Source organism: Ambystoma mexicanum, chromosome 5p, assembly GCF_040938575.1.
Source record: "Ambystoma mexicanum isolate Mex_15411 chromosome 5p, UKY_AmexF1_1, whole genome shotgun sequence".
Taxonomy (NCBI): Eukaryota; Metazoa; Chordata; class Amphibia; order Caudata; family Ambystomatidae; genus Ambystoma; species Ambystoma mexicanum.
Window position 1 is genome coordinate 889,443,530 of NC_090930.1, and position 25,829 is coordinate 889,469,358.

General features: G+C 48.2%; 1 protein-coding gene across 1 annotated transcript in view; it reads left to right on the forward strand.

Annotated features, from left to right (window-relative positions):
• Positions 1–25,829, forward strand: part of PKD1L1 (polycystin 1 like 1, transient receptor potential channel interacting) — a 2,330,280-nt gene that overhangs the window by 105,661 nt on the left and 2,198,790 nt on the right. The window contains exon 2 of the mRNA XM_069613333.1: positions 3,199–3,542. Within this exon, the coding sequence (XP_069469434.1) occupies positions 3,199–3,542 (344 nt within the window). The remainder of the gene's footprint in view (positions 1–3,198; positions 3,543–25,829) is intronic.

The window sequence follows — 25,829 nt, forward strand, 5'->3', positions numbered from 1 at the left end:
GAAGCCATAACATCTGATCCTCCCTCATGGAACCACCCCCAGGGTCTGGATCAGGTAGTATCTGCTGTCCCCTGGCCATATGGGAGGAGTTCTCCACTGGAGAATCTGTGATGACTCGATTGGATCTACAAATCAATCCTCGCGCAAGGATCGCCAGCAGAACACTACAGAAACCTTCTAAATCTATCACTATCAACAGGGACTGTACCGAAAATCTTCAAATCAGCATACATCAAGCCACTCTTAAAAAACACAAGTGGCGACGTAGATGACCTTTCCAACTACAGGCCGATCTCTAACATCCCCTACCCAGCGAAACTTCTAGAAACCTATGTATATAAACTAACCCAAGAACACGTAGAAAAACACCACCTGCTGGACCAAGCTCAAATCGGTTTCAGACCAGCGAGAGGAACGGAAACAGCACTACTATCCATCTGGGATGACCTAAAAACTAACGCAGACTCAAGCACTACCTCAGCCCTTATTCTGCACGACCTGTCCGCAGCCTTTGACACAGTTAGCCACAGCACCCTGACCAAAAGACTAGAAGACATAGGCATAACAGACACAGCACTACGCTGGACCAAATCATTCCTAGCAGACAGAACAGAAACCGTATGGATAAAACCTTTCAAATCCACTCCACGAGTTAACGACTGTGGAGTACCTCAAGGATCCTCACTATCTCCACTATATTTCAACATCTATCAGATTCCGGTCATCAGAATCTTCAAAAATACAACATTACATGTTACAACTACGCAGCAGATGACACTCAGATCATCTACAAAATCAAAGACACCGATGCCGACCATCCAACCCTAACCGACTGTCTAAAAGAAGTCTTCAACTGGATGGATGCCAACAACCTGAAAATCAACCCAGGAAAGACAGAAATCATGATTGTATCCAAAGACCAAGAGAACGAAACCACCATCCCATGGCCTACGGAAATGGGAAACACACCAACACCTTCGAAAGTTTTCCTCCTCCACACGGCAAGAAGAATTCTACCTTTCCTCTCCTTCACGCACAAATCACTCACTATCGTCGCCCTAATCATGTCTAAAATCGACTATGCAAACAGCCTCTACCTCGGAATACCAGAATACCTCCTGAAGAAACTGCAACGAATCCAAAATGCAGCAGCAAGACTACTCCTCAAACTATCCAGAAGAGACCACATCACTCCAGCCCTAGAAACACTACACTGGCTCCCAGTAAAACATTGCATCACCTTCAAAACAATGTGCATAACGCAAAGAGCAATCAGCGGACAAGGAGCAAAATTCCTACAAAAGAAAATAACAGTCTACAAACAAGCGAGACCCCTCCGATCAAGCAACGAAATCCGCCTGGAACTCAAACCATACCATAAGAAAAAAACTTGGAGGCACCTCCTTCTACCACTTAGCCGTAAAAACCTGGAACAACATTCCAAAAGAAATAAGAAACACTGAAGATCACCTAAAATTCAGGAAACCGCTAAAAACCTGGCTCTACAGCACCACAGACTAAACCAAGAAACCAAAACTGGAAAAAAGGATGACTAAACCGAAAAGACACGGATATCCCTGACCCGAGAGAGTAACGCCCACGGCACCTGGACGGATGACACCGGATAGACTGCAACACAGGCGGCACGCATGGAGACTGAGTCAACTACCCCAGACAATCCCACCAAAACTCTTGCACGCCCTTACTTAATCACCACCAGGTACCACACTAGTGTGGAATTATCGAGATATTGGCAATCACCCGACTACCAGAGAGGTTGTCATTGGCAGGTGCAATGTCCACAGGAGTATGAATGGAAGATAAGGGGAGCTATGAGAGAGCATGTCAGAGGCGGGGGCTAGAGGAGTAAGGAACCTGTATGCCAGTCAAACCCAGATCTGGACAGAACTACAACAGGGGAGACTAAAAAAGCAGAGCGCTTCAATTCAGGATAGAGATGCAAACTAACCAACCCTACTAACAATTTCCCTTTCTGCATACACCTCTCAAACTCCAAACCAAACACAACCAAAACCTACAGCACAACAAACCGCACAAACTTCACTACATTAGAACAACAAAACAAAAAACACACATACCCTTGCACAACAGTACACGACGACTACCGGCCGCAAACACCCCAGGCCCAGCCAACGGACCCACCGGGCTGAGGCCGCCAACAGCACATCACTGCGCTCTTGCACTTTTCCTGCTTCCTCCCACTAACTCAACCTCCCCTCCTCTTTCAGAGCCACAAGAGCGCCAAGGGATCACTCCGGTGGTGATAGTGCACGGTACAAATGTCCTTTAACATTAACATTCAGCCCTTGCTTGGTATTTCTGCTAAGACTGACAATTGGCGGCCATGTTGTGCCAATTACGGCAGTGTTTTAGAAAAAAAGTAAATGGAAGTGTACAAAAGAACACACACTCCACTGGCTTCTGCTAGTGTACCCAGCCATGTTTAACCCAACGAGGGACAAACCAGTTTATCCTATGATGTACATTGGAGTAGTTTGGACAAGAATAGCTAGCCAAAAGGGACCACTGAACATGCCGGGGGGCATGTTCAGGGGGTCCAATAGCACAGCGAGTAGAGCGCTCGCTTTGCCATCTGTGCAGAGCCTGCTGACACTGGTTCGAATCTCGGCCTTTCATCCTTCCGAGGTAGATAAATGAGCACCACACATCGTGGCTAATAATAAGCTGCGCTCAGATGCCTGAGGGTTTGTAGCGCTATATAAATGCTAAATTATTATTGTTATATGTATATGCCTTTCTGGTAAAATTGGGGTTCGTAAATTAGGGAAAAAGATTTAACATTCTCTAAAACAATTAAATAGTTTTCTTTTTGTTATGAAAATCACTGAGCAGCTTCCCCACCCCAGGCTGTGCTTTCTCCCCCCAGAATGTCTCTCCTATTCCTCTGCAAGCATCCCACAGACCCTCGATTTGAGAGCTAATACCATAGCTGAACCTTTAAAATCAGTTTGTATTGCATTACTGAATAGTGCGCACAGACCATGGAAAACAGTCCTGTCTAAATGTGACGAAATCCATTGCTCTGTCTTGCGAGTTCATCATTTAGGCCCTATGGGATCTAACATAACTTCAGAATGTTGCAGCATTACTTCTACAAGTCATATTGACTGAGCTATTGCAGAATATTTCAAATGTTCTTCTCCTTTCTCTTCACAGGACTATACACATTAAGACCATTGAACCCGGAACTTGCGAGGTTTCTGTTTCTGCCTCCAGCCCGCTCTACGCAAACCCTCGCATCTACTTTGCCCCCTACCCTGTCACAGTGCGAGCTCCTATCGGGGGCATAAAAGTCGACCTGCCTTTTGGGAGTAATTGTGCAGCTCTTGTGTGCCAGGTTGATGGCTCTTGCGCAACTCAGATTCTCGTCTTCAGTGCACAAGCAGCCGATGAAGTGGATTTCTCTTTTGATTTTGGGGACGGCTCCCCTTCTGTTAATGTCAGTGGAACAGTTCAAATGAATGGGATAGGAGCATCCGCATACCATCAGTACAGACAAGGTAAGATGAAACTTTGCCAGTTCACTTATTTTTCTGACTTTTTAATATGTTTACAGAGGTAGGCAGTTTTACATTTTGGCACATTTGTGGTAGAACACTGCCACCGGGAGATGTATTCCAATGTGTAGTTTACAAAACAAAGTGTTCATGCATGGGATACAATAAGCCCTTTACAAGGAAACAGAACTTCGAGGTGAATTGCAATATCCTTAGCTTTTCTCTATGGTGGTGCAAAAGTACCACCTATCGGTCAAAACGATAGCATTAGAGTACAGCCAGTGAAAAATGGCATATGAGGAGGCACACAAAGCTTGTAGGAGTTGTTTGGTCATGTACTGCCCCTGGCCATGTTAATCCCTATGGTCAAATCCCGACGCACTTCCTGCCCATCCCACACAAAAAGCATCCTCCTGGGATTGGAACTCTTTGAGCTAGCGTTATCAAGCTTATTCCATAAAACATTGTGCTCGAATTGCTTGCCATTTTTTTTTCCAAAGCAGTCTTCTCATAGTTGTGACCTTACATGGAGCTTTAGACGTGCTCCCGGCGTAAGAAAAATGCCAACCATGTCTGCCTTGACCCACTCTATTTTATATGCACTATGTGGGTCCTTCACTGAAAGTCATGTCAACACGAGGATTGGGAAAGCCAATAGTTTTGGCTTGTGTAGACGTATTTAGCTTTTGCCTGGAACTGCTATAATATGCCCAGGTACTCTCAGCATTTTGAAGCTCATAGCATCGATGGCCAGTTAATATAACTACGGCAGCCTTTACCATTAATAAAATCTGCAACCAGTCTGGTCAATATCCCGTCACTAATGAGGAAGCACTTATTCACACCCTCACGTTTCAATGTGCCAAGCAGAACAGAGGCACATGTATGGGAAGACGTTCAGGTCAAAATTACACCTTTGAGAATGTGACATATTGAAATGAATACAACATGCAATGAAATGAGTAAGGCATACATTGAGATTACTATAATACGTATCAAAATTAGTATGACATGTATTGAAATGAGTATGACATACTGAAATTCAGTGAATAAGCCATACATTGAAATGAATATGACACATGTTGAAGTGAATATGATATGCAATAGAATGAATATGACACCCTTTGAAATGAATATGACACACGTTGAAGTGAATATGACATGTAATGGAATGAATATGACACCCATTGAAATGAATATGACACATGTTGAAATAAATATGGCACACGTTGAAGTGAATAGGACATGCAATGGAATGAATTTGACACCCATTGAAATGAATGACACGTTGAAGTGAATAGGACATGCAGTGGAATGAATATGACACCGACTGAAATTAATATGACACACGTTGAAGTGAATATAACATGCATTGGAATGAATATGACACCAATTGAAATGGATATGACACACGTTCAAGTGAATATGACACATGTTGAAGTGTATTGGACATGCAATGGAATTAATATGAGACCGATTGAAATGAATATGACACGTTGAAATGAATATGACACACGTTGAAGTGACTATAACATGCATTGGAATGAATAGGACATGCAGTGAAATAAATATGACACCCGTTGAAATGAATATGACACCCGTTGAAATGAATATGACACCCGTTGAAATGAATATGACACCTGTTGAAGTGAATATGACACCTGTTGAAGTGAATATGACACACGTTGAAGTGAATATGACACACGTTGAAGAGAATATGACATGCAATGGAATGAATAAGACATGCATTGGAATGAATATACCATGCATTGGAATGAATAAGACATGCATTGAAATAAATATGACACTCATTGAAATGAATATGACGCATGTTGAAGTAAATAGGACATGCAATGGAATGAATATGAAACCCATTGAAATGAATATGACACATATTGAAGAGAATGTAACCTATATTAAAATTAATATAACATCCATTTGAATGAATAAGAGATTACCTCCATGTCCCTCTTCCTCTTCCCAGTACTTACCTTTGAGTAAGTTCCGTGCTCACTGGAACTCTTTTCTTTTCAAGCAGGCCTCCTCCAATTGGAAGGAGTTGCCAGGTGTTATAAGGACTTTGGTGGTCTTCAGGTCTTCGATCCAGGGGACGGATGTTCTGGAATGGACAGACAGCCCCTCAGCTTTGGCTTACATCAACCATCAGGGGGTACGGGGTCCCGCTCTCTGGAGGATCTGGCTTTGTCCATTTGGACCTGGGCCGCGGCACATCTGGTCTCCTTGAGAGCAGTCGATATCCAGGGGGTAGACAATGTGGCTGCGGACCAGCTCAGCAGGGTGTTTCCGGTCTCAGGGGAGATGTCTCAAGGTTTTTCAGGAGGTGTGTCGGTTGTTCGGGCATCCCTGGATAGACCTATTTGCATCCCCCTGCAACTCTCATCCTTCCTGGTTTTGCTTGAGGACTCTGCCCCCCGGAGCTTGGGGGGAGGGGAACGCTCTTCCTTTAACTTGGCCCCCAGAGCTTCTTTATGCCTTTCCTCCAAATCCCCTGATTCTGCAGGTCATCAGCACAATCAGATAATCTCTGTGCGTGTTCATCCTGGTGGTCCCTTACTGGCCTCAGAGGGGGTGGTTCCCGGGCCTTCTGGAGATGCAGTTTGCTCCTCCTTGGGTGTTGCTCAGGTGGCCGTCTCCATTGCGGGTGGTCAATGTCCCCCCTTCTCCTCTCTCATCTGTTGTGGGTTCTGGAAACGGAGGGATCTCCTAGCATTAGGCCTTTCAGATGCAATGGCTGGGATGGTTCAGAGGGCGCGTCAGTCCTCTACACTTAAGTCCTCTGACCGTCATTGGGCTAATTTTCTGGCTTGGTGTTACCTGAAGTGTGTCCTGGCACTGGAGTGTGGCTCCCAGACATTTTACAATTTCTTCATGAAGGGGCGGAGAAGGGGTTGGTGGTCTCTACTTTCTGTTCTCAGTGGTCTGCCATTCGGGCTTTCCAGGTTTTTCTGGTCCTCTCCGGTAGGGGGCAAGGCTCTGGTATGAACGCTCTTGAAAGGGGTAGCAGGTACCCATCCTTTGAGCCAATTTGTGGTTCCCTGTTGGACCTTCCTTTGGTCTTGTCCATATTGCAGAAGCCTCCATTTTAGCCCCAGGAGGAGGTGGAGATGAAACAGTTGACGCTGAAGACTACCTTCCTGATTGCCATTACTTTGGCTCAGTATTTGGGGGAAATCGCGGCCCTCTTGCGTAGGCCACTGTTTCTTGTGGTCCAGGAGTAGGCTTTGGTGCTGGGCTGTGACCTCTCGTTTGTGCCCAAGGTCGCCTCTTGGTTCCATTGGTCTCAGGAGGTGGTTATCTCAGCTTTCCTTCTTGCTCCGTCCTGTCCTAAGGAGGAGGCTTGGCATTGTCTGGATGCCAAGCAGGCGGTCTGACATTATCTGTCCCAGAGAGAGTCCTTTTGTCTAACTGATCAGGGGGCAGGGGGCTGTGGTCGCCAGGCTTCCATTCCAACGATAAGCCGGTGGATTAAATCTTTGATTCCATGTGTCTGTGGGCCTCTGTACTGCAGTTTGGGTCCAGGGTCGGTCCACAAGAGGGGTGACCATTGTTGTGTATCCGTATTCCGGAGGGCCCCGCACGTGGGGCTGGCTCCGGTCCAGGAGGCCGCGCGGCCTAGGGCGTGGCATCAGCGGGAGCACGAACAAACGGACACACACACGCTGGACTGTGTTCGCCCGGAACTGCCTCCCACTGTCGGGGGCGGGGCTTTTATTAGACGGCCCTACGTCACCGCGCTGCGGGACGTAGGGCGGATATAACATTCCTCCTTTATTTCAAATAAACTTAACATCAACACAATCAACATACTCAACTTCAAACTCCTGACACAGTTCTCTTTTCACACTATACCAGCTCCCCCTTGTGTGGGATGCCTGGCGACTGTGTCCTGCTCAACATACATAGTCATTCAGCCTCGCAGGCGGCCTCGTGTTGGTTCTGAGACCATACCGCTTCACCTGGGGGCTGTCCCCGCTCGGCTCATGAATCTGCTCACCTTCACTGCGTGTGTCCTCACTGCCGGGCAGGCTCTCTGACTGCCAGTTGCGGTCCCATGCGGCTTCTTCCTCTGGGTCTTGTGCCGGCTCTTCGCTGTCCTGTTGTAAGTTGTCGTCGTCTTGAGGGACCTTGCGATCCGTCCAGAGAGTGCAGGGCACGGGCTTGAACCAGGAGGCATTCCTTGTCACTTTCCGGCGTCCCCGGGTCACAGTTATCATGGTCCCGCGCCGGTTGCTGACAGTCCATGGCAGTTCCTCGTACCTGGTGTCTAGCTTGGACTTCGTGGGGTTTCGTAACATGATGACTTGGTCAGCCACTTGATTGTCGGATGGCCTTGCTCTTCTTTTGGCACTCATGTGAGCATTGGCACGTCTTCTCCTCATTTCCATGCGGGCATTATCGACGTCATCGGGGGTCCTGCTTGGGTGATGGGGAATCGACGATCTGATGATTGTTCCGAACATGAAGTCAGCAGGTGGTATGCCCGTGGTGCTGTGTGGGGTGACCCGATAGTTCCGCAGGAACCGGTATAGGTCGATCTTCCACGGGCTGGCGTTTGCCCTTGATACTCTTAGCACCTTATTGATGGTCCTCATAAAACGCTCGACGTCCCCATTGGCCTGTGGCCACCTTGGCATGATGTGGTGGTATTTTATGCCCAGTTCCTGTAGATATTGCCTGAATTCTTCCCCTGTGAATGGGGGTCCATTGTCACTCTTGATAGTTGTGGCCAGACCATGAGTGGCAAACATCTTTTCTATCACCGGGATGACCACTTCCGCGGCGGTGGACTCCAGTATCTCGACTTCTGGATAGCGTGAGTGATCATCACCAGTAGATGTAGGCCCTCTCTGATTTTGCAAAAATCAATACTGATCGCTTCCCATCATGCCCGGCCGCGCTCGGCCGACAGAATCGGTTCTGGATCTGGGGGCCCACCCGTTATTTGGCAGGGCAAGCATGTGTTTACTAGGCCTTCGACACGATCGTCAATATGAGGGAACCACACCCTGTGTCTGACCCGGGCCTTTGTTCTTGCGAGACCTTGGTGTCCTTCATGTGCTAAGGCTACTATCCTGTCTTGCAACTTTGGGAGTATGATTATGCGGTCTCCCCTTAGCAGCAGCCCTCCTTCGGTGATTGAGAGGTCCTGTCGAACCGTGAACATGCCAGATAGGAACTCCCTAGCCCCCTCGGTTCTGTTGCGAGTGTGCGTCATGAATTCCTTCAAGTTTCCTGACATGATGGCATCTTTTACCAGGTCGCAACAGGGGTCATTCTGGGTTTCTGTTGCAATGTCCTCTGTTTACTGCTTTGGGCCTCATGGCCCGAACCACTTGGCAAATGTGTTCCTCCGTTTCTTCGGCGATCAGAACTTCCTGCTGAGTTGCTGGTCGTGGGTGTCTCGAAAGGAAGTCCGCTGGGTTGCCACTGCCCGGCTGATAGACGAGTTCGAAATCATATTGCTGGAGGTGTAGCAGCCACTTGGTGATTCTGGCCGGTGGGTGCGCCGATGACCCGATGAAGATTGGTATTAGGGGCTTGTGGTCAGTGATTGCCGTGAACCTGCGCCCATACAGGTACATGTGGAAGTGTCGACACCCCCATAGTACGGCAATGGCCTCCTTCTCTATGTGGGAGTACCTTTGTTCCGTTGCTGTGAGTGCCCTGGATGCATATGCGATCGGTCTTTTCTCGCCCTCCTTTGTGACCTGAATCAGGATTGCTCCAAGTCCTACTGGGCTGGCATCCACGAATAGTTCTGTCGGGAGGTCCGTGTCGTAGTAGGCCATCTTGGTTTGTCGACAGGGAGTCTTTAATGCTCTCAAAGGCTTCCTGGCATTTCTGCCCCCAGTCCCACTTAGTGCTGACCTTTGTTAGTTCGCATAGCGGTTCAGATAGGGTTGCTAGGTTTCAAATGAATCTGCCACAGTATGTGGCCATTCCCAAAAAACTGCGTACTTCGGTGGGGGTCGCCGGGGGACTAGCAGCTTGGATGTCCGCCACTTTTTGTGGATCAGGTGAGATGCCGGTGCGGTCAAATTTGTACCCAAAGAAAGTGATTTCCAATTTTAGGAACTCGCACTTTTCTCGATGGATTGTAAGTCCGGCTTCTTCCAGCCTGCCCAGGAGGGTCTTGAGTCTCGTGATGTGTTCCTTGGTGTCTGGTGCATGTATCAGGATGTCATCACTCACGTTCAATACCCCTGGTATGCCTCTGATGACCACCTGGATGGTCTGTTGAAAAACTTCCGCGGCCGATGAGATGCCGAAACGCAGGCGCTTGTACCTCCTCAGACCTAGGTGGGTTGAAAAGGTGGTAATGTAGCGCGACTCTCTGTGGAGCTTGAGTTGGTGGTACCCCGCCTTTAGGTCCACCTTCGAGAACACACATGACCCGGTGAGGTCAGTGATGATTTCATCGATTGTTGGTGTTATGTGTTGTTCCCTTTTTATGGCCGCATTGGGCCAGCGCATGTCAATACAGATCCAGACTTTTCCGGGCTGTTTGGGCTTCCTGGTGACCACCATCGGGGAGACCCACGGCATTGGTCCCGTGACCTCTTCAATGATGCCGGCAGCTTCCAGTGTCCTTAGCTCTTTCTCTACCTGTTCCCTCATGTGGAACGGTGTCCTCCGGTGTCTCACCGCACGTGGTTGTACTGATTGATCAATGTGTAATTTGATAGTCTTTCCCTTGAGACAGCCTATCCCCTTCTGTAGCTTGGGGTGTTGCTTGAGAAAGTTCTCGACTTCGGCTGCATTGTCAATCTGGCAGATGAATTTGACCACGCCCAAGTCTTCAGCCGCATCTCCGCTCAGTAGGCTTTCGATTCCCGCCTTCACGACATATATCTTTGACCACACCTTATGTTTGCCATGTTCAAGAGTGGTGCGGAACCTCCCGATAACTGGCAGGGGTCTCCGGCTGCCGTAGGCAAACAGACGGGTGTCTGTGGATTTGAGCTCAGGTGGTGGTGTTAGGGTTTGGAAAACACTGGTTGGCATGACATTTACCGAGGCTCCCGTGTCGATGGTCATCTGTACGTACTGGCCTTGGATGGTGACCGTGCATTTGCGTCGCCTGGCGGTTCTTGGCGGTGGTACTGGACCCTGGTTCAGTGTAGATACCAGGTATACCTTCCGGCCCTTTCCTTCGCTCTCCGTGCCTGACGTTTGCCGTAGGGCTGAGAGATCATCCCCTTTCTCTTCTGTCGAGGAGTTGACTACTGAAACCCTCCTTGCTTCTTTTTTTTTCGGTGACCCCTTTTCCTGAGAGCCTTGCGGGGGCTGCAGCAGCGTGTTCGCTGATCTGCACACTTTTGCGTAGTGATCCTTCCTGCCGCACGCTCCGCACATGGTGCCTTGTGCCGGGCAGTTTCGCCTTCCGTGTCTTTGGCCACCACACCACCCACATTCCGTGGGTCCTGGTACTCAAGGTTGCCACCTGTTCTGGGTGTGGCTGCCGCCAACTTCACCTCTCGTAAATTGTCTGTCGGAGATCTGGGCGACCATTGCTCTGGAGAGGGACGGCTGCAGTTTCTGTAGTGTTGCTTCCATGTTGGCGGCCCTGGAGTGGGCAAGCTCTCTCTGTCGACCCAATTCCAGGATGCGTTCTAGAGGTATGCCTTTCTCACTGAGTACGAGCCGCCTCAGCTTCTCCGAATGTATGCCATTTATGATTTGTCTTCTAATCTCCCTCTGTGTTCGTGAACTCACACGACATGGCCAGTTTCCTCAGCCTCGTGTGGTAGGCGTCTAGAGTCTCATCAGTGGCCTGGATGGTCGTGCAAAAGATGAAGGTCTCATAGTCTGGATTCAGTTGTGGGAGAAAGTGTGCCGTTAAAGCGTCCTTTGCACTCAGGTATGCATCTTGGCCATCATCAATGTTGAGGGAGTTGAAGATGCGTAGCACCTCGTCGCCCACGCTGAGGAGTAGATGAGCTTTCATCTTTCTGGATGACGTGACGTCCTTGCACTCCATGGCCATCTCAAACTTTTGTAGCCATAACTGCCATCTGGGTCCACTGGACGATGGGTCAGTGAACGGATCGAAGGGTTGTACCAGCGTCGACGAACTGCCCTGTGTGCGGGGTGGTGGCGACGCCTTCGACAGGTTTGCCGCGATCCTGGACGGCGTGGAGGGTCCAGGAGTTGATGTCCCAGCCACCATGGTGTCACGTACCTTCGATTTGTTGTTTGTGCTGTCTTACTGGCCTGATGTTGTCCTGCCTTATGGGTTCGTACGCACTTTGCATTGAGGAATGTTATTTCGTGGTGAATGTGCCCACTGGCACTTGTGCGCCGTCCGATGGGCGCCTTGTGGCATGTGCGCCATGCGAGAGAAGGAGAAAAATTCTCGACCCCCCCCGGGAGAGGGCTTGAGAAAAAAAAAATTATTATTTTTTTGGAGGTGGGGGTCACGTGGTCTCTGTGGCCCCCACCGGGTGTCCAAAAATTCGTTCGGGACGTCCGTGGGGCATCCGCGTGTTAATTGCTCTTGAGCGCGTGGTTGCTCGTTCACTTCCTCGTCGCCATTGTTGTGTATCCGTATTCCGGAGGGCCCCGCACGTGGGGCTGGCTCCGGTCCAAGAGGCCGCGCGGCCTAGGGCGCGGCATCAGCGGGAGCGCGAACAAACGGACACACACACGCTGGACTGTGTTCGCCAGGAACTGCCTCCCACTGTCGGGGGCGGGGCTTTTATTAGATGGCCCTACGTCACCGCGCTGCGGGACGTAGGGCGGATATAACAACAATATCCTGGGCACGCCTGCGGGGGCTACCTTTGTTGGATATTTGCCGAGTTGCCACATGGGCTACACCTAATACATTAATTCTGCATTACCAACTCAACGTGGAGGGGCTCCAGTCTACTTCCTTTGGTGTGGGTGTTCTGGAGCCTGTGTCTGGTTGAGGTGGTGATAGGAGTCATGGTCAGCATGCCTTTGGCTTTTTTCTGTATCTTGAATAAATTGGTGTTGGGTGGGTTTCGCATTACCCTTGGTGTCTGTGTTTTTTTGTGGTGGGCATGGGCGTCCTTCCTGTTTCTGCTTTGGTACAACTCAAAGGTAAGTACCTGGACGAGAAAGAGGGACGTGGAGGTAATACTCAGATTACTTACTGGTAATCTTCAATATTCCCCCTCCTCCTCCTCTTCTGTCACACCCACCCAGGACCTTTGCTCGGCCCTGGCTGCACACTTCACTGAAAAAACCCAAGACATCTTTTTCTCTCTCGCTTCCACATCATACATCAACACTTCTGGAGCCTCCCTTTGCCACTCTACCACTTCTCCTCTCTTCTCTCAATCCCATTACACCTGATGAGGTTGCCAGACAAATCCGATCTATGCAGGCCTCATAAAAACAGGTGGACCCCTGCCCCTCCAAAACCATTTAGTACAACATTGCCTCTCTTGCTCCAGCGTTGGCTGATCTCTGCAATCTCTCTTCTACCACTGGAGTTTTCCCATCTTCTCCATTGTGCACCCTCTGCTTAAGAAACCCTCTGCCGACCCCTTCATTCCGGCAAAATACCGCCCTATCTCTATCACCCACTTCCTGGACAAACTCTTAGAGAAGCTGGCTATCTCTCAGCTCACCCTCAACACTGAATCTGCTGGTTGCCTCCACGACCATTAGTCTGGCTTTAGAGCATCCAGAGGAATGGAAACGGCTCTACTGAATACCTGTGAAGACCTGATTTTATATCTCAACACTAACACCCCGATGTCCTCATTCTTCTTGACCTCTTCTCTGCCTTTGATATGGTAAACCACAACATTCTGATTGCACGTCTCTGTGACACCCTGGAAATCACAGGTCAGGCTATGGCATGGGTAACCTCATTCCTTTCCGACCATCCATCCCAGGTGGAACTTGGGTCCTTTCTTTCTACTATCAGTCTTTCAACCTGTGGTGTTTCCCAGGGTTCTAACTTAGCCCCCTGTTTCTTCAATGTCTACATGGCTGCGCTGGCATGTGCGATTGTCACTTTCATCTCTAACTTCCAGTGTTACGCTGATGAGACGCAACTCTCACTGGAGCCACACTCCAGTGCCAGGACACACTTCAGGTAACACCAAGCCAGAAAATTAGCCCAATGACTGTCAGAGGACTTAAGTGTAGAGGACTGACGCGCCCTCTGAACCATCCCAGCCATTGCAGCTGAAAGGCCTAATGCCAGGAGATCCCTCCTCTCCGTTTCCAGAACCCACAACGGATGAGAGAGGAGAAGGGGGACATTGACCACCCACAATGGAGACGGCCACCTGAGCAACACCCAAGGAGAAGCTAACTGCATCTCCAGAAGGCCCGGGAACCACCCCCTCTGAGGCCAGTAAGGGACCACCAGGATGAACACGCACAGAGATTATCTGATTGTGCTGATGAACTGCAGAATCAGGGGATTTGGAGGAAAGGCATAGAGAAGCTCTGGGGGCCAAGTCAAAGGAAGAGCGTTACCCCCTACCCCCAAGCTCCGTGGGGCAGAGTCCTCAAGCAACACCAAGAAAGTTGAGAGTTGCAGGGGATGCAAATAGGTCCATCCAGGGATGCCCGAACAACAGACACACCTGCTGAAAAACCTTCGGATGAAGAGACATCTCCCTTGAGACTGGAAACACCCTGCTGAGCTGGTACGCAGTCACATTGTCCACCCCCTGGATATGGAACGCTCTCAAGGAGACCAGTTGTGCCGCGGCCCAGGTCCAAATGGACAAAGCCAGATCCTCCAGAGAGCGGGACCCCGTACCCACTGATGGTTGATGTAAGCCAAAGCTGAGGGGTTGTCTGTCCGTTCCAGAACATCCTTCCCATGGATCGAAGACCGGAACACACCAAAGTCCTTATAACACCTGGCAACTCCTTCCAATTGGAGGAGGTCAGTTTGAAAATAAATTTTAATATATATTACATTCACTTCAATGTGTCATATTCATGTCAATGGGTTTCATATTCATTCCATTGCATGTCATATTCACGACAATGTGTCATTCATTTCAATGTGTCATATTCATTTCAATGGGTTTCATATTAATTCCATTACATGTCCTATTCACTTCAACATGTGTCATATTCTTTTCAAATGCATGGTATATTCATTCCAATGCATGTTTTATTAATTCCATTGCATGTTCTATTCACTTCAACGTGTGTCACATTCATTTCAATGGGTGTCCTATTCATTCCATTGCATGTCCTATTCACTTCAACGTTTGTCATATTCATTTCCATGGGTTTCATATTTATTTGAATGCATGTCCTATTCATTTCACTGCATGTCTTATTCATTCCAATGCATGTTATATTCACTTCAATGTGTCATATTCATTTCAATGGGTGTCATATTCATTCCAATGCATGTTATATTCACTTCAACGTGTGTCATATTCATTTCAATGCATGCCTTATTCATTCCAATGGATGGTATATTTATTTCAATGCATGTTATATTCACATCAATGTCAGTCATATTAATTTCAATGGGTGTCATATTCATTCCATTGCATGTCCTATTCACTAAACGTGTGTCATATTCATGTCAATGGGTGTCATATTTATTTCAGTGCATGTTCTTCTCATTTCAATGCATGTCTTCATTCCAATGCATGTTATATTCACTTTAAGGTGTGTCCTATTCTTTTCAATGGGTGTCATATTCATTCCATTGCATGTCCTATTCACTTCAACGTGTCATATTTATTTTCACGTGTGTCATATTCATTTCAATAGGTGTCATATTCATTCCATTGCATGTCATATTCACTTCAAGCTGTCATATTAATTTCAATGGGTGTAATATTTATTTCAACGTGTTATATTAATTTCAATGGGTGTCATATTCATTCCATTGCCTTTCGTATTCACTTCATCATGTGTCATACTCATTTCAATACATGTAATGCTCATTTCAATACATGTTATACTCATTTCGATATGTATTATAGTCATCTCAATGTATGCCTTATTCATTTAATTGCATCTTGTATTCATTTCAATATGTCACATTCTCAAAGGTGTAATTTTGACCTGAACGGCTTCCCATACACATGTTTAGTTTGGCTGCGTGTTTAACGTCCTGTGGTAATGTACCTAATACATCCAATGTTGGTGCCCAACTGCACATCAATGCATATTTAGACATTTGAAGTAGTAGACTAATTTGGCTGGTGAAAAAGACTGTAAAAATAAAGCACAGATTCATAGCTTTGTATCACCTGGACAAAAGGAACACCAGGGTTGTTTGCCTGAAAGTATATTACTTTTTAGTTGCCAGACTAAATAGTGCTACCTGTTAAAGGAATAGTGCGCTAAAAAATGTTATTGTCCAGAGCGTTCAGGCATGTGGTTTAAAGCAATCTGTGATCGATCGTAAAAACATTTCCTATGCACCTTACCTTAGTTTTCCTTACTTTTACACATGCAAAAGCAGGCAGCGGGGCGCAGCCATCTTGTGCTAATCTTATCCGTTGCCGCATCGCGCGAAGGTGAACTGCCCTTGCGGCACTAAATCATATCCCCCGCCCCTGAAGCTGACATACCTAGACGCGTACGGCCCATTTCACAATGCAAATGCACGTCTCGTGTCAATGTTCTTTTCTCCGTGCACCAGCTAGTGACGTGTCTCCATGGAAATGGCAGGACTCCTCTTTCCTCAATTAGTATAAATGGACCCCTTCTCATTAGACAACATCAAAGTTGCTTTCGAAGGGATTGTGTCCTCCGACGTATTCCTCATCTTTGATAATTCGTCTCCAGCTTGCTGTCCTCGTAAATGTTTTCTCTGTAGAGGGCGCTGCGCGTCGACGTCCGCCGAGTCGATGTTCCTCGACAGCCACCGTATCGGCGCAGACGTCACCATGCCCATAAATAGCCACGCGTGGCGTCCGTTATTCAGTTCCGTTTTTCCGCGCTTTTTTTGGGGCCTCGGAATATCGTTGCTCAGTTCAGTCAGATAGAACCTCTTATATTTACTCGGAATACCAACTCGTTCTCGATGGCTTCTTCATCAGAACCGACGACTCCGCGGTCCGGCTTCAAAAAATGTCGAGCCTGCGGTAAGAAAATGTCGATAACAGATCCACACAGGATCTGCTTGTGGTGCTTGGGAGTCGAGCACCATTGTTCGGAATGTGAGGACTGCATTTCCATGACGGCGAAAGCCTTGAAGGAGCGCAAGGGGAAGCATGAGAGAGGTAAATCGGTCAAAACTTCCTCGAATGTTTCTTCGGTCGAGGCATTCGTCTACTCGCCGTCGGAAGCATTCCCATTCTAGGTCTCGAAGTAGCTCCCACCACTCGTCGAGATCTAGACACTCAAAGAAGAGACGTCGAAGATCCCCTTCCTCGTCATCTTTTTCCCCAGAAAGGGTCTCCTGCCCCACAAAACGCAGCTCTCAGGCTGAGTGGGAGGAATTCAGGAAGAAAATGCTAAACGTCTTCGAGAAAGCGGCCTCGACCCAAACCCCAAAAATTGAAACGCTGCGAGTCGCTGCACTCGGCGAAAGTCCACCCGAGAGTGCCACGGGCCATCGGGTAAGAAGGCACCATCTTGGACGCATGGATCGGCGCCATCGACGCTGTTGTCGAAGGGTTCTTCGACGCATCGGTCGATCGAATCGACGCCGATGAAAGAGAAAACCACGGCTACTTCACAGCCAACGGTGATACCAAGAGCCTCCGGCACGGCGCCGAGACCGTCGTCGACATCCTCGAGTAGGATCCCGATCCTCTCGAGTTCTTCGAGGCCTCTTCCAGTTTTCTCGATGCCTTTCTCTGCGCCTTCGAAGCCTGTCACATCGGCGTCGACGACATCGACATTTTCTCGCCCAATAATGACGGGTTTGGCTCCTTCTGCCTTAGAAATGGGTTTTGCACCATTTCCGAGGTCAGAGTACCCCGGATTATCTTCAATCGATGAAGAAGGGGCGGATTCTGACCAGGAAACCTTCGGGTTGCAGAGGACCCCACACTACCTGTTTCAGAGGATTTTACCTCTGAGGAAAGAAGGTTGAAAGACCTACAGGAATCATTACATGAGGCAAGTGGGCTGGACACTTCCCCAGAAGTGGAATTTGTCAAACCAGACCCAGGGGAACATCCAGAAACACCCTATAGAACCCTGATGGCAAGGATTATTGAATTTATGGGTTGGTCTGCGCCTTCACCTGTTTTTAAACAGGATGACCTGACAAACATACTAGACAAAGGTCCACAGGAGGATCCTGTGGTCCCCTTCCATGCAGCCTTGCAAAGGAAGATTTCATCTAATTGGGAAACTCCTGAGATTATCCCTGCAGTCAATAAAAGATTGTCAGCCAAGTATAGGGTAGCTGCGGCTGACCCTGAATACTTATCAAAACACCCGACTCCAGAGAGCCTGGTGTTTCAAGCGGCAACTTCATCAAACAGCAGATCTGCTTACCCTACTGTCCCAGAGGAAAGAGATGACAAAAGGTACTATTCTATGGCAAACAAAGTATTTTCTGCTTGTAGTATGGCGTTGAAGTCCATCAACGCCACCTGTACGCTCGCCAGGTTAAGTCACACACTGTGGGAGTGTGCTTCATCAGCGGCTGACTGCATACCGGAAGGAGAGGAAAGGGAAGCCTTCCTTAACATCATTAAAGATGGCAAAGATGCCATGTGCGAGTCACTTCAAACTGGCATCGATTCCGCTGACAGTATCAGCAGGGCCATGGTGGCAAGTACGACAATCCGCAGGCATGCATGGTTGCGAAAGTCTGGCTTTGCTCCAGATGTACAGGCCAGACTTTTGAATATGCCCTTTGACGGCTCTTCTTTATTCAGTAAAAAGGCTGATGACAGTCTGGAAAAGTTGCAGACATCTAAAGCAGCGGCAAAATCTTTAGGAGCTGCAATCCGCCAAACTCCTTTTCGCCCCTCAGGAACCTCTGGGAGAGGAAAGTCCTTTCGCTATTATTCCACATTCTGGAAAGGCAGAGGACAGCCAGCTCAAAGAGGCCAAAGGAGATCCAACCGAGGTGGACGGGTCAAAGGTACTAAAGCCGCAGCGGCAGCAGGTGCCTCTTTATCCTCGGTATCTGCATCAGCCGCCCCAAAACCACTCTGAGGTCTTTCCACACAACACCTGTAGGGGGCAGGTTAACTCACCATCTGACAGAATGGCAGTCTATTACATCAGATGCTTGGGGATTGGAGACAGTTGCCCAGGGTTAGTGCCTACCCTTTCTACACATCCCTCAGAGTCATCCACCGGTGCACACGTCTCTAAAAGTTCCAGATCCGCTCCTCTTGCAGGAAATTATAGACCTGCTAGAGAACGGTGCCATAGAACCGGTACCTGTAGTGGACAGGAACAAGGGCTGGTACTCCCCCTACTTTCTCATACCAAAGAAGGACGGAGGACTGAGACCCATCCTGGATTTACGAGAATTGAACAAGTTCCTCAGGAAGGACAAGTTCAAGATGGTAACTCTCTCTCGGATCCTTCAGGCCCTCCAGCTCCAGGTCTGGCTAGGATCTCTGGACCTTCAGGATGCATATTTCTATGTGCCAATCCATCTCAAACACAGGAAATACCTGAGGTTCGCAATTGGCGACTCTCATTATCGATTTCGAATTCTGCCTTTTGGGCTGACCTCCGCCCGAGGGTCTTCACCAAGCTAATGTCGGTAGTGGTTGCGAGTCTAAGGAGGGAAGGGATCCACGTCTATCCCTACCTGGACGATTGGCTGATCAGAGCTGTATCTTCGGAACAAGCTCAGATCCAGCTAGATTATGCCTGCCACTTCCTTCACAAACTGGGCTTCTCCCTCATTTTAAAGAAGTCACAGATGATACCATCACAGAGACTCCAGTTCATTGGAGCGGTCCTGGACACTTCCCTGGGAAAAGCCTTGCCACCAGAGGTGAGGGCTCAAGATATTCTGCAGATGTTCAACAAGTTTCAAAATGCCCAACGTCTCCCAGCCTTCGACTTTTTGAGGTTGCTAGGCCTCATGGCATCCTGCATCTTCCTTGTGCCAGAGGCTCGCCTGAGAATGAGATCTCTTCAGTGGGCACTGAGAACTCAGTGGTCGCAATTCTCAGGGAGAATGACAGACCTCCTTCAGGTTCCGGACAAGGTGGCTCGAGACCTTCAGTGGTGGGCCTGCCAGAAGAACATCTTGAAGGGAGAACTGTTTTGGCAACCATGGCCGGAGATAACAGTAGTCACAGACGCCTCACTCACGGGGTGGGGAGCCCATGCCAATGACTTGACCATCAGCGGTCGTTGGTCTCCATCGGAGTCCAGACTACACATCAACCTATTAGAGCTGAGAGCGATCAGACTAGCGCTGAAAGCTTTCCTGCCATCAGTGCAGGGGAGAAATGTCCTGATAATGACGGACAACACAGTGGCCATGCTCTACCTCAACAAAAGAGGAGGCATAGGGTCACTGCCACTGTGCAGAGAGGCAATGCAGCTCTGTTTTTGGGCAATTCAGGAAGGAATCTATCAGCAGTCCACCTAGCCGGAGAGAAGAACTTGACAGCGGACGCTCTGAGCAGGCAGAGCACAGTCTCCCATGAGTGGGAGCTAGCTCAGGAAGTCCTTCAAGAGATCTTCACCCTTTGGGGAACCCCTCAGGTGGATCTGTTCGCCACCAGCACCAACAGGAAGTGCGATCTGTTCTGTTCAAGGGAATTTCCCCCAAGAGGTGCTCTAGGGGACGCGTTCGTAGTGGACTGGGAGTTTCCACTCCTTTACGTGTTTCCATCAGTCCCTGTTATTCCTCAAATGATCAGGAGGTTGAGAAGATTCTGGAAAACCATGATCCTAATTGCCCCGACTGGGCCAGGAGAACGTGGTACCCGGACCTTCCAGATATGTCCTTCTGTCCTCCAATCCGTCTTCCACTCAAAGAGAATCTTCTCTCACAGAAGGGAGGTCAGGTTCTCCATCCAGACATCAGAACCCTCAACCTTCACGCTTGGCTTCTGAAAGGGTGAGGTACAAGGATTGGGACCTCCCTGATGACGTCATGGAGGTGTTGCTTTCGGCCAGAAGGCCAGCAACAAAATCTTTATACCGCTGCCGTTGGAACAAATTTTGCAGATGGTGTAGAGAAGGGAATATCGACCCTTTTTCATGCGTACACCAACGGTGTTATCGTTTCTACTCTACTTGGCAAACTCAGGCCTTCAAGTTGGCATTGTAAAAGGCTATATCGCAGCGCTTTCAATCTTCAAGCGCACTGCGGAGGAACCTTCGTATTTCAAACTACCTCTAGTAATACAATTTCTCAAGGGATTACCTAATGTTTATCCTCCAAGACAATTCCAAGTTCCCTTATGGGACTGAAATGTAGTCTTAAATTTCCTAATGGGTACTCCATTCGAATCACTCCACTCTTGTTCGCTGCGATTTCTCACTCTTAAAACTGTCCTATTGGTAGCACTAACATCTGCTAGGAGGGTGAGCGAATTACAAGCTCTCTTGTAAACACCCATACAGTTTTTCATAAGGACAAAGTTGTCCTACAGGTGAAGCCTAATTTCCTCCCAAAGGTGGTTTCTGAATTTCATATCACTCAGAAAATTACCTTACCTTCGTTCTACCCTCCTCCCCATCCGGGGAAAGAGGAAGAAAGGCTACATAGGCTGGACCCAAGGCGAGCTCTGAGCTTTTACATCAGCAGTTTGGCTAGGATTAGGATAGCAGACCAACTGTTTGTTGGATACTCAGGTCACAAGTTGGGACTACCCATAACAAAACAGACCATTTCCAGGTGGATTATTTTGGCCATTCTGGAATGTTACAAACTGGCAGGGAAAGAGCCACCCCAAAATCTTAGGGCTCATTTAACCAGGGGTATCGCAGCCTCTTCGGCCCTCCAAAGAGGGGTACCAGTCCGAGACATATGTGCGGCTGCCACATGGTCGTCCGCACATACATTCACAATATTTTACAACCTGGATTCCTCCACTAGTCAAGAGACCAGATTTGGCAAAGCCGTATTACATTCTGTTAATTCCTAAAAGGGATACATGACATTATTACTCCCACCTCCAATTACATGCCACTGCTATGGGAGTCTATCAAAGATAAGGAATACGTCGGAGGACACAATCCCTTCTAAGAACAAGTTACTTCTTACCTTGTAACGTTCTTTCGATGGGATGTTCCTCCGACGTATTCCTTATCCCCCCTCCCATCCATCCCTGCAGTAATACTTCCCTTGTGGTTGCAGTTTACGCTCCTTCAAGGTCAATAACCAATTCAGGCATGACTTATCTTATGCTACAAAACGGAACTGAGCAACGGATGCCGCGCACGGCGGACGTCGATGCACAGCGCCCTCGACAGAGAAAACATTTCCGAGGCCAGCAAGCTGGAGACGAATTATCAAAGATAAGGAATACGTCGGAGGAATATCCCATCGAAAGAACATTACAAGGTAAGAAATAACTTGTTCTTCGAAGGGATTGTTCTTTTCAATCGTTTCACTCTTTTTTTTTTTTGTATATCCTGTGACTCGTTTCCGCTCTGTTCAGCTACCTTGTTGCTCGTAGCCCGTGCAAACAGATACTAGTGCTAGCATTACTATCAATTTTAATTTTGTCGTATAATGGCAACAATACAGCCCTACCAGTACGAGCCGGAGTATTCCCAAGCGGAATTAGTTGAAAGAGAAAGATGCAGAAACAATGGGGCTTCGGACAACAGCTGGGAGGACGAATCACCGGATCATGAGCCTGGGCCTAGTCGCATGGAAGACATTTCCACCTGTTGTACCTGCAATCGCTGCAAGGTGATGCCAAGCGAGGAGGAGAACTGCTGCTGCTGAGAAATCTCTGGATGCTTGGGCTACATATCGGAATATGAGACACGGCCGCTATGCGTTACCGAGCTGCATGATTTCAGGGCAGCCTGCCTCAAAAGGTCCGTGTTGAGGATTATGATGGTACTTTTGCACGAACATCGTGCAACAGTTCGCCCTTGCAATCCAAGTAACGAGTAAGTACTCTAGATGTGATGTCACTTAGGCCACTAACATTTCATGTTTGTCTCCTATATTGTCGTAACTTTGATCTATCACTGCCAAATGAATGTAGTCTGGCAATTCAATACAACTCTCGTGATTTTGGGTAATCATAGTGGTCATCTTCTGTGTCTTTCACCTACACCCAAGAAACAATATTTCTCTGTCCCCCAAACGTTATGGATTGCATGGGTGTTCACTTTTGTAACGTGTCTACACTTTAAAGCCCAAGTTGATTGATCCATGAAGTAACATTTGTACTGGCAACTGTGCCATAGGATACAAGATTGCATTTTCAACTAAGGTTTGTACACTTATCAGTTCATTTAAATACAGTTTGTATGTTTCTCTTCCACAGGTGGTACAGGCTGGTGGCCTATTGTGCGTTTACATGGTGGCTCCAGGGGAGGCTTGGATACTGCGTTCTGCGAGTAATACCCGCCTGTGTCATTGAGCCATTCGAGCCAAATTTCCCCAGTGCCAGCGCTCTGTACAGGGGATTTTCCCACACTGTGCTGCAACCCGAACCAAGTATACAATTTGTAGTACATTTGTGCCATCAACATCAGCAACAAAATAAAATAAAAATAATCTTTTATGAATAGTTGTTTACATTTTTCAGTGAATCAAGGAAACACTCACTTGTCCTGGCAGGGTGGGAACAGCCAAGGTGCCAAACACCATGTACACTTCAAAGGTATCATCTGTGCAGGGGCCATTGTTCACATGGCCTCCCCAGACTCATTTTCTCCAGGCAGGCTCCCCTGAAGCAGACCCTACCCCTGCAATCCACATAAGTGTGTCTCCATTCAGCAATGTTCTGGCCCTTTTCTGCATGCCTCATGCCCCTCCATCCCCTCTCCAGTATCAATGGCAGTTCAAACCTGTGGCCGTGCACTCCCAAGGGGGCTGGCAGGGTGGGAACGGCCAAGGTGCCAAACACCATGTACACCTCAAAGGCATCTTTTGTGCAGGGGCCATTGTTCACATGTCCTAGCCAGACCGAATGTCTCCAGGCAGGCTCGCCTGAAGCAGACCACGCCAGAAACATGTCACTCATTCACATACACACCCACTTTTCAAATTCTTTATAAACCCCTTGATATGTATCCTGAGAACATCTGTGAGCACTGCAAGTCAACTCGTGATTGCACTACCTGTTCTCCTGCTACTACCTACCCTGCTTGCTGAATCGAATTGTTTGTTAGTCAAGGTAAGGGCAGGTAACCTAATCATCTCTTTCTGATCTCAAGATGTCTATCTTATTTCGAACAAATGTACCCAGTAGTGTAATGTTCATTCATCTCAATGACTTTACCATTGTCTACTGTTTAAAGTGTTCTGATCTCGATATATAGCAAATTTCATCAGTGTCAATTGTGATAGAATTGCATCTTTCTTGGACCGTGTTTATAAGCATGTTTCCTTTTGATGCATGAAAGTACATGCAACGGACGAGTAACCCGTTAAGATGCATCAATCAATTCTGTATGAAAGTTATGCCAGTGTATATTCGACTACACTACACAGGTTTTGCTTCTCTGACCAAAACAAATATTGCATAGAAAACTTTGATATAATTCCATCAATCTCATGCATTCAGTAGAATTTTTGTGTAATTATGTGTACCAGACTTTTCAAGAATCCCTTCTTATTTGGTTTTTGGTTGCTGTTCTAAGAGCCATGTCAAAAGTAAGGGCCCAATCATGCATACATTCCTGAGGAATATTCATCTAATAAGAGAATGGGTTCGATATTGTGGATTTCCAGTGGACAAGCTTGAAAGTAGAGCCCAGGATGTCTTGGGAGACTAGAGGGCCAATCGATTCTGCAGCTGTCATGATGCCTACCTCTAAGGAGCCAGGCCGGGCGGGCCCAGCAACCCCAGAGGCAGACATCATTTTCCCCAGGGAAGTCTCAGCGGGCCCAAGTCGGGACCCTTTGGACTCAGTCCTGGCGCCTTAGCCGCCAGGCTCATAGCGGACCCCAGTCCTGGCGCCTTAGGCGCCAGGCTCATAGAAGAGGATATGTGTTTAAGTGCTTGGGTGCAGACTTACCTGATGCAGACCTTGCTGCTTCATCCAGGCCCTCTTGAGGCCTGAATGGGACTACTTAACCTGTAGGACTACTTCACCACCCGGGTGTGGTCGGGGAAGGATACATACCAGGAACTTCTTCCAAGGCTATTTAAACTCCACCCTAACAGCCACACATGCTTCGCGTTGTTCTGCACCTAGCAGCTGGACGCTCACCGTGTCAGCTCCTGCATCCTGACTTCAGCCACGCCTGCCAGCACCCTGGAACACCTGTAAGGGGAGAAAGGAAGAGAATAGGGGAAGAAAAGCCCTTACCTGCTAAATCTGCATCCTGGAGTCATTTCTCCAACGGCCCTGAAAAGGAAGACATCATTTTAAAGGCATTTCGTTTCGATCGCTGCAGCGCTGCATTTTACTCACCTTTGCAAGGCGCTTCCATCTTCAGCAGCGATCTTCCGGATTCAGCTACGCCCCGGCGCCTAGAGGAAAAAAGACAAGAACAAAGGTGAGAGGGAGAAAAGGAATAAGGAAAGCTCAGTTTCCTTTTAAGTCTTACCTGTTGGATTATTCCCACTGCATTTCGGGTCCTGCCGCTTCCTGGCATCTCCGGACCCCGGCCCCGATGGGGAAAAAAGACAGACATTGAATGAGCGAATGCAAAGACATTACCTGAGCGCTCATCCAGAACTGTTAACGCCATATCTCCGGCACTCCGAACCCCGGCCCCTAAGGGGAAAAAGACATGAGCATTAGCGCTTGCTGCAATTAGACAACGAACATTATTATTAAGCTTGAACATTTGAACAGAACTTTTACAGCGCCTTACCTGAACAGTCAAGCTTAACTGAACTCCCATCAATCCTCAATCCAGTGAAGTAACTGGGTTTCAACGCGCCCCTGCATCAGAAGCAGGATGGAGAGCTCATCCTTCCAAACCCTAAGGTGAGGCTTCACGGGGAATCGTGGAGGAGGTATCGTGGAGGGTTGGAAGGGAGTGGGAGGCTTGAGCATTGTTCCACAGTTGGTAATGCTCCCTTTTCACGTACAGGAGGGTATCCAACGAGCCAGGGAAGCCAGAATAGAGGGGCCCTTCCTGTCCATCTTCAGAGTTCTGCGCCTTCGACGCCGCGCCTCCGTGGGAACCAGGTGAGCGTTACAGCAGCCTGCACACTACCCCGGATATGTACAACCAATCACAGTACACAAAAAAGCATCGACTTCCAAATG